General features: G+C 39.7%; 1 protein-coding gene across 1 annotated transcript; it reads left to right on the top strand.

Annotated features, from left to right (window-relative positions):
• The first annotated feature begins 2,679 nt into the window (after positions 1 to 2,679).
• Positions 2,680 to 8,677, top strand: LOC144655226 (kelch-like protein 8). Its single transcript, XM_078515448.1, has 3 exons — positions 2,680 to 4,091; positions 5,240 to 5,439; positions 6,099 to 8,677. Exons 1-3 carry the CDS (start codon positions 2,911 to 2,913, stop codon positions 6,464 to 6,466), a joined length of 1,749 nt encoding a protein of 582 aa, XP_078371574.1. The 5' UTR covers positions 2,680 to 2,910; the 3' UTR covers positions 6,467 to 8,677.
• The last annotated feature ends 337 nt before the right edge of the window (positions 8,678 to 9,014 follow it).

Consider the following 9,014-nt stretch of genomic DNA (forward strand, 5'->3'; position numbering starts at 1 on the left):
GTGGCAGTGCTCGTTTCACAAATTATGCTTTTAAGCTCCAATTATGCCAAAAATTATGCTAGCACAATCTATAAAAGCCTACCGGCGGGTAGCTGATGAACTGATTCATTTCTGTGCTTAAAGTCACAAGCATGGACTAGCTAGGCATGAATATCTTTGAACAAATATTTCAAAAACTATGCTAGCCTGTTACACCTGAAGACCGTTTATCCGCTCTTTAACTTGGGTATAATGCGAATATCTCGATCGCATTTCAAGCAATCCAAAACCTCGAGCTCTCTGCTCATTACAGTCAACTCTCTCTAAGACGGACACCTTCGGGACCGGCCGCAGCTGTCCGTCTTAGAGAGGTGTCCACTCTGTAGAGAGTCGAGGTAACATGACACCAGTAATTCTGAGATAATAAAAGCTAAACCTTTGCACAATGTAACAAAACTTTGTTAACTGCAACAAGACTAAAATAATAAAAGGACCGTATTTGCTTTTTAAAGCAAAAATTGAGAGCTTCTACTAACTGTAAGAAGAGAACGACCTCTTAAGTGTCCATATACGTAAGCAAAGAAGTAATCCGTTAAAGCGTCATTGATTGTATCATATAGACTCTTGGTTTTAGGCCATCGTAACTTGATTAAAAATATAACACAAACAGCGGTGATAAACATTATGAAAAATCGCATTTTTATAAACTTACGTTTCGTATGCTAAGCTACATACATTTTCAAAAGTATGACCGTTAAAATTTTGGCCATTATTTATATATTGTTATGAAAGGGGTCTGGAACCGAGACTGAGACAATTGATCTACAGCAGTAACTTTATATTTACATTAGGTTAATAAAGTAACAACCTCTCACTGCCGACATTGGCATTTAAAGAAGGTTGTAGTTCATGAATGTATAAGGTCTCTTTAATCTTGCAGTGGAGGTCAGTTTTGCCTGACGCAAGGATTTCAAAATGATCCCATTTGATGTTATGGCCTGTGGTTTTTATGTGATCAGCAATAGCTGATGGATGGTCGCATTTAGTGAGGGCCTTAAAGTGTTCAGTTTTTCTGTCATGCAATCGTCGTTTTGTTTTCCCAATGTAAACATCGTCACAGTCCCAGCAGCTAGCTTTGTAGATGACCTTTGATCGTTGAGAACGGTTGAGGCGGTCTTTGTACGGAAAGAAGGATTTGAAAGGAAAATCCATTGGGGGCGAAACTGCTGCTGATGGCATGTCACTTATCAGGGAAAGTCTCCGAAACAAAGGCATTTCACAGAGGGCTCAAGAGCTCATTTTGCAGTCTTGGAGGGAAGGAACCCAGAAACAGTACCGAACATACTTACAGAGGTGGACCACATTCAGCAGTGGACGGGATATTGATCCCTTTCAACCAACTATATCAGAAGACATAGATTTCTTAACTGAACTGTTTGATAGTGGACTTGGCTACAGTGGCCTGCTGAATACTGCTCGTTGTGCTCTATCATCTGTTATCCACTTAGATGATAACAGAGCTGTAGGTTCACACCCACAGTTATCCTTCCTGCTTTCCCAGCAGATTGTAGGGTTTGTGTTTATGCAGACCCCTTTCATACAATATATAAATAGTTGCCAAAATTTTAACGGTCATACTTTTGAAAATGTATGTACCTTAGCATACGAAACGTCAAGTTTATAAAAATGCGATTTTTCATAATGTTTTTCACCGCTGTTTGTGTTATATTTTTAGTCATTGATTGTGGTTAGGTAAGCTTGGTATACACGTATCCTTAGGGCACTGACTAACTTTGCGAAGATGGGAAGTATTTTCACTAATACACATAGGCGTACGGGCACCTTCGGACCTGGGGGGGGGGCGGATACCTTATTGCCCGAAAAAAAAAGGCATGGGTTTAAAGCCGAATAAAGAGGCAAAAAAAAATGGACAACAAACCGCGCATTGAAATAGTTGTGTACAAACCTTGCCTGCTTGTTTAAAGGAAACAATAGTTCTTTTATTAATTTCGCGGCGTTGCCCGAAGGTGTCAATGCACTGAATCCTTTTTCTTCGGAAATATTTTATTTATCTAGTTCAGAGAGAATTAAAGTATTTTGGGGGAGCCAATTTACGTCGTTCTTCCCCCACTTGAAAGTTAAACACAAGCGTGTGAAACATTCAGGGATGAATGAGTTAAACATTTTGTTGAAAGTTTTAAGCCAGCCCTGACAACTTCGCTACCATTTGAGTCAAAAGCATTAGCTTCATCACATTTGTAACTGTATCGCAGCTTTGATTCAAGGTTACACTGAATCCATCGCGCGTAAATGCTCAAGCTATGGAAAAGCTGATTGCAACTGAATAAAACTGTGGGGTCATGCAGAATTTGCGAGAAAAATCGAACATGATTATAGCAATTTGCGAGAGGAAACGCAAGCAGATGAGTGTGGACTTTTGAACCACAACGTTCGGTATATTTCCAACACTTTTTCTGTTGATGTTATTTATTCGTTTTGAACGTAATTTTGAGACTTGTTAGCTTATTTTCTATTTTTTCTCTAGGCTTGTTGCCCGAATTCTGAGTATTTTGCCCGAAATATTTCGGCACTGGGGGGGGAGGGGGGGGGGGGCTGCAGCCCCCTCCCCTCCCTCAGCCTTTCACCCTCAAGGCAGGCGTGATCACGTGATCATTCGCAGGGAAACTGGAGAGAGCAGGAAGGAACAATAGCGGAAAACCGCGCCACAGCCATATGGCCGCCATTTTATTATTGTGGTGATGTTTACATCCTTGAAGGTAATTTAAATCTTCTCCGCCATTTCCTGGCTGTATATGTGGTGTCTAGAATCAGAGCTTTGAGCCCTAGTTTTCTTACTGACGAAGAAAGAGCGCCTATCGACAGTTTTGATCTTCAAGAGCTCTTGAAATCTGCTTTGCTTGCAATTTCGTTATGGGAGATATCATTGTTGACACTTACCACTACGAAGCGAACAGTCTGCCAAACGAGGCATTTGACGTTTTAATTCAGTTCTTCCGAGAGCAGAAACTCTGTGATGTGATTATTCAAGCTGGAGAGCGAAAGGTGAAGTGCCATCGCGTCGTTTTGTCCTCGTGCAGTGCGTATTTTCGCGGCATGTTTACGAACGAAATGATTGAAAGCTCTCAAGACACTATCGTTATACAGGGTCTGTCCGAAGAGGCAGTCATTCAATTGATTAACTTTATGTACACACGAAAAATCACGATAAGCATCGACAATATAGAAGCCCTGTTAACGGCCGCTGCTGTTTTTCAACTTGATTTGGTTGTCCACGCTTGCTGCGAGTTTATGAAGAGACATCTTCACCCATCGAACTGTTTGGAAATGAGAGCTTATGCCGAGCTTCATGGCTGTGTGGACTTCATTAAAGCCGCTGACACTTACTCAAGGAGTTGTTTCTTGAGTCTTATGAACACAGATGCCCTTCTCAAAACCTCTTTTAGACACTTTCTGTCCATTGTTTGTGGTGACGATCTTTACGTCAAACGAGAGGAACAAGTATTCGAATCCATTATTGCTTGGGTTCGACATGACTTGATGTCACGTGAACATTTTTTGCCAGACCTGTTGAGTCATGTTCGATTACCCTTGATCGCAACTGATTACCTCATACAGCGTGTGGAAAGAGACAGTACCATTAGAAGCAATGTAGCTTGTCGAGATTTGATCGATGAAGCAAAGAATGTCAAGCTTTATCCTTCTTTAGTGAAAGTAAATATTAGAACTCAACCCCGCAAATCAACTTCCGGGGCTTTATTTTCTGTCGGTGGCCGTGGGAAGTCCGGTGATCCTCTCCAATGTATTGAATGTTATGACTGGTTTAACAATTGCTGGTTTCAGGTGGCTGAAGTCTCTACGCCACGACGGCATGTCGCTGTGGCGTCAGTGGGAGGGAAGGTTTATGCAATTGGGGGTCACGATGGTGGGCAACACCTTAACACTGTGGAGTGTTTTGATCCAGAAATTAACCAGTGGAAGGAAGTTGCATCAATGGAAATTTCACGGCGTGGAATGTCAGCGGGTGTCTTGGAAGGAGTGATCTATGTGGCAGGAGGCTTAGACGAAACCACTTGTTTTGATGCTGTTGAAAGGTAGGTTGCATATTTTGTTAGCAGGAACAAAGTCAGTAGAGAGAAATAGTTATGAAACCTGGCAGGTACTTCAGAGGGGCAAACATAGATCCCAAGATTTATGTTGGGAGGCCCAAGACCATGCACAATCTTTTGTTTTGGACTCATGTATACTTTGGCTAGCTTACATGTACATACATGTAACTGCTGTAATGTTTCCATTGGTTTTCAAGTAGCCTGGACACATATCAGAAAGCTGACAAAAACATATAAAAACAAATAATTTTGCCGTGCTCGAGAACCATTTTCCTCTATGACCTAATTACCGTAAAGACTCGTGTATAAGTGGCACTTGTAGATAAGCCGCACCCCCAACTTTGAAGCTTGATTTTAAGAAAAACTTAAAATCCCAATACCTTTTAAAAAGGATGCTCTTTTGACGATATATTGTCTTTATTGCTAAAGTCCAATGTGGAAAACGATGAAATTTGAATGGAAATAGTACGAGCACAACAGATTGAGAACGATACAAATGATTGCTTGGTAACCGCACAGTCACTTAAAGAGAGAAGTCTGGGGTTGAGTCACGTTCCATCGGTGATCGGCCAGGTAAACAACATGGAAAAGTTCACTGATTTCTAACCATATCAGCTGTGTGTTGATAAAAACTTGTTGCTCAATGGGAGTTCAGCAAATAAGCAGCTTTGTGGAGGAATGGAGATTCCATGTCAGCTCAAGTTTAGCTGCTCAAGTGAGGTGCAAGTAAATCATTTGAAAGGACAACTGACGAACAATTCGTGACTGAGGAATTAATATGACTGCTTTAGGGGCCAGACCTTTACCAAAAGCAATGATCGACAACAGCAGGTTTCAATATGTTAAATATTAAACAAATTTATTTTCTCAATTTTTTAGTGCTTTTTCTGACCCCAGACTAGACAATTAACACCTCTCAAAAGAAGTGGTCTCGTAGATAAGCCGCACCCACGATTTTGTGCCCAAAATTTCAACAAAAAAGTGCGGCTTATACACAAGTTTTTACGGTAACTATCTAGGCAAGTAACAGTGAGATTGTGGAAATGGATAACTGGCAGGCAAGCTAACTTGCCAGATTCATGTAACAGTGTCTCATTAATTTTTTTTTTCTGATTTCAATGATTTTCTTACAGATATGATCCTGATTGTGATAGCTGGAGTATGGTTGCTCCTATGCTGATGCCCCGAGGGGGAGTGGGTGTGGCAGGCCTGGGAGGTTACCTTTATGCTGTGGGTGGCAATGATGGTGCTGCATCTCTTCAGAGTGTGGAGAGATACAACCCTCACACAAACAAGTGGAATCGAGTTGCACCCATGAATCGTAGGAGAGCAGGTACATGTGGGACTGTGAATACATGTCGTTTAATTTCTGTTTTTGCTCGATGGTAATGCACTTTGTGCCTGGATACTTGTACAGCTGTATAGTGACTAGCATTATCATGTTGTGTGGGTAAGACACTGAACATGCTGAGAAATTCACACATTTGTCAATAATGTGCAGTTCAAAAATCCATACCCAATGAAGGGACAGAGGGGTCCAAAAGTTAACGTTAAACAAGAATCGCCAGAGCCAAGATAGATTTGATTGGGGGGGGGGGGGGGGACCAGATAACCATCCATTGGATAGGTACGGATATTTCCTGGAACAACACACTAATTCCAGGAGGTCTTGTTAGTGTCTGACAAATCCTGAACAAACTTCATAAGCTCCAGGATAAAAATTAACAGAGGAATGCAAATTTAGTCAGAAACCCTTGGTAAAAGTGATAAAACTTGTCTGAAACACAAATAATTTTGTACAAAATTTCACCCATGTTGCTGGCAATTCTTCTTGTCATGGCAAAACGGTTTTCCCTGCTTTGCCAGGCACAAGGACAAAAAAATCCTTCTCAGAACTGACATCCAATAGCAGCTGATAATGTGGCAATCACAGAATGGAATTAATATTTTGTGAAAATGTTAAATTTCTCTAATTTGCAACATTTTCCACAGGTGTTGGTGTAGCTGTTGTAGGAGAATTCCTGTTTGCCATTGGTGGATTTGATGACTCCTCTCCTTTGGATTCAGTTGAGAAGTACGATCCTCGCACCAACCAATGGACCTATGTGGCCAACATGACAACCTGTAGGGGAGGGGTGGGTGCCGGTGCTATGGGAGGCCGCCTCTGGGCAGTTGGAGGTCATAATGGTGAACAATATCTAAACTCAGTGGAGTCCTATAACCTTTTGGCTGATCGCTGGGAAGAAAGTGCTCCTATGCATGTGTTTCGAGCAGGATCTGGTGTTGTGGGAAGCTTTTGTGATGTGGAAGTCTTACGTGCACATGACTCGTCCAATCACAGGATAAAGGAAGAAGTCTGAGCACATAAATATTTTAATAATCTACAAGTTTATAAATAATAAACCAGGTTCTGAAAAGGGTGGGTGAACAACGGTACACTCTGTACCTATGAAGTTTAAGTGGCAATGTCAAAATTGCCTTGGGTCTTTGAACCACAGAATTTTCAAGAAGTTAATTTAGGGTTTCAAAAGGTTGAAAATCCTTAAAGGAATTTTTTTCTCAGTGTACCACAGAGTCTCCTTGCACTATTGGTGTCATAGCATTGGTGTCGATGATGATGACCATGGAATCTCATTCACACATTCACATTAAAGGAGCTGTCATGGATGACGCATCTTGAAAACTTAGCCTAAATTCAGTTCATCATAGTCTTTCTCATTCAAGATTTCCTTTGATTTGAAGGCAATTTTCTAAATCAGAAAATTATAATGACTTAATTCTATGGTGACTTAGCCCCTTGAAGTAGTCTCACAGGCTCAGACACAGGGTAAAAACATTTTTACTAGGTCAATAACTTGAGATTATGAAAAAAGAAGTCAGACTACTACAGTGTAGTAGCAAGAGCTGTATGGTTGGCACATGGTTGCCTTTTCAAACTGTTGACTGAACAAAGCTCACACTGGTTAGCATCAGCTGGTTAGCTCCTCCAAATCTTTTGCAGCAACAAAATAATGGTTCTGACACAGCATCAGAACATGTCATACTGTTCAATCTTACCTGTAGTAATTTTGGTGCCAAGTGTAGCAGGTTAGTTCTAACATAATTATTTATAGCTATACTCAAGGATGTTGCTAAGGACCGGCTGCTGGCTAATTTAACCGGCTGAAATAGAACTTAAATCTGTTTGAAATTTCAGATGAAAACAAAGGCTTGGGTAAACTTTTATAGCTGCTAAGGTCAGAAAAGCCAGCTGGGCTTGTTGATGAGCCGGCTAAGTGTTTTCTTAACTACATCCTAGATTTCATTAGACTACATTAGACTACATTACTAGATTTCTCTTTAAATTATAGTTTACATACATTTCTTTCACTCAAAAGTGGTTGTAGAAACTAGCATAAATGTTAACTAAAAGAAGTTGTGTGGTAATTAAAAGTGATGAATTTGCCATTTTACACCCTCTTAGCGGCTGGTATCTTTCAACATCCATCTTTCGATATTCTAAACAAATGAGGGATCAAAATCCACCAATCGTAGCCCACTAGCAGGACCTTCTGAACTTGTGGGATCATTTGCATGAAACAAACACCTGGTATGCATCGGTTTTGATTGGCTTATTTCAAACAGCATGTCAAAATGTTGAAAGATGGACGTCAAAGCCACTATGCAGGTAACACTGACAGTGGCTATTATAAGTTTTAGCAAGACATGTACAGTTAACAGGCAATTTATTTTTCAAATGAAGTCACAATATATTTATTAGCAAAATTGTACAAAGTACATTCTATATGATTGTGTTTCATGATTTTTTGCAGTGTCACTATTCTTACTGTAAGGCAGAACCCTTTTGACATTATTTTTAGAAACTAAAATATTCTGGATTTGCACATGTACATGTACATGAGAGCATTCTCCAAATATAATGATATCAAACGAATTAAAAGAACAAAAACTAACAGAAAATATTAGTAAAAAAGATTTGAATGTGTTGGACAAAGAGATTCCAAGTGCAACAAAGTACACACAAAATTTGATTTTTTTTTGCTTAGAGGAGTGATTTTCACTTGCATGTCAAAAAATGTTTTCTTTGGTTTTGCATTACGACACTTAGTGATTGTTTTTTTGAAAATTTGTACTACTTTCTCAACCAATCAGAAGTTAAAGCAAAACCAATCATGACTTGACTTCATACATGTTTTCTTGCACTTCTGCCGGCTACATGTATTTACCCTGAGTTACCCTGAGTTTTGATTGGTTCACTGGATTGTCTGTTCTTTGTAATTGGCCACAGTGATTATCATTGTATATTATTTTTCAGGACACTCAAATTGAAAATCGCTCTTACCCAAGCTAACCCACATTACATGTTCATTTTGTAGTTGCTGTCATCATGTGTTATGTATGCTTTACTCAATTACATACTTACTTAGTAATGTAATGTTTGGCAGTTTGGCAATATAGTAAATATGATCCCTATATTATCTAGTTATTCAGATACACATTACAGATTTATTTTTTTTCAGCATGTTTATTCTGTTGTCTTTGCAGTGTGCAATAAAAAAGGTACTTAACTTTAGTTTTTGTTTTGATTGTTTTTTCTTATGGGGACTTTTCCTTTTTATGGTGTGGCCGGGTAGGGTATGATGTGATAAATACAGCTGTAGTCTTAGTAATATATAATGATGGCCCTTCTCCATCAAAACTTTTTACCTGGCCCCCTAGTTATCCTAAATTTTTGAGATGACCCCCTCCCAACCCCGAAAATGATTGATTGAAAATAACTTGGAAATTCCCAAAAAGGAGCTGACACTGCCTGGACTGTTTGTTGTGGACATTGTTGTTAGTGGGGGTCGACTGTATTCACAACCAAATAGAAGTTGCAGGTTTTTCAGTACATAACAACGTAGGGGC

The sequence above is a fragment of the Oculina patagonica genome, chromosome 5 (genome assembly GCF_052425735.1).
Source record: "Oculina patagonica isolate OP01 chromosome 5, crgOcupat, whole genome shotgun sequence".
NCBI lineage: Eukaryota > Metazoa > Cnidaria > Anthozoa > Scleractinia > Oculinidae > Oculina > Oculina patagonica.

Bases quoted from the DNA above. Each gene is read 5' to 3' on its own strand.
- LOC144655226 (XM_078515448.1), top strand. From the start codon at position 2,911: ATGGGAGATATCATTGTTGACACTTACCACTACGAAGCGAACAGTCTG. The intron at 4,092-5,239 runs GTAGGTTGCATA...ATTTTCTTACAG, and splicing joins TGTTTTGATGCTGTTGAAAG to ATATGATCCTGATTGTGATA. The intron at 5,440-6,098 runs GTACATGTGGGA...CATTTTCCACAG, and splicing joins CATGAATCGTAGGAGAGCAG to GTGTTGGTGTAGCTGTTGTA.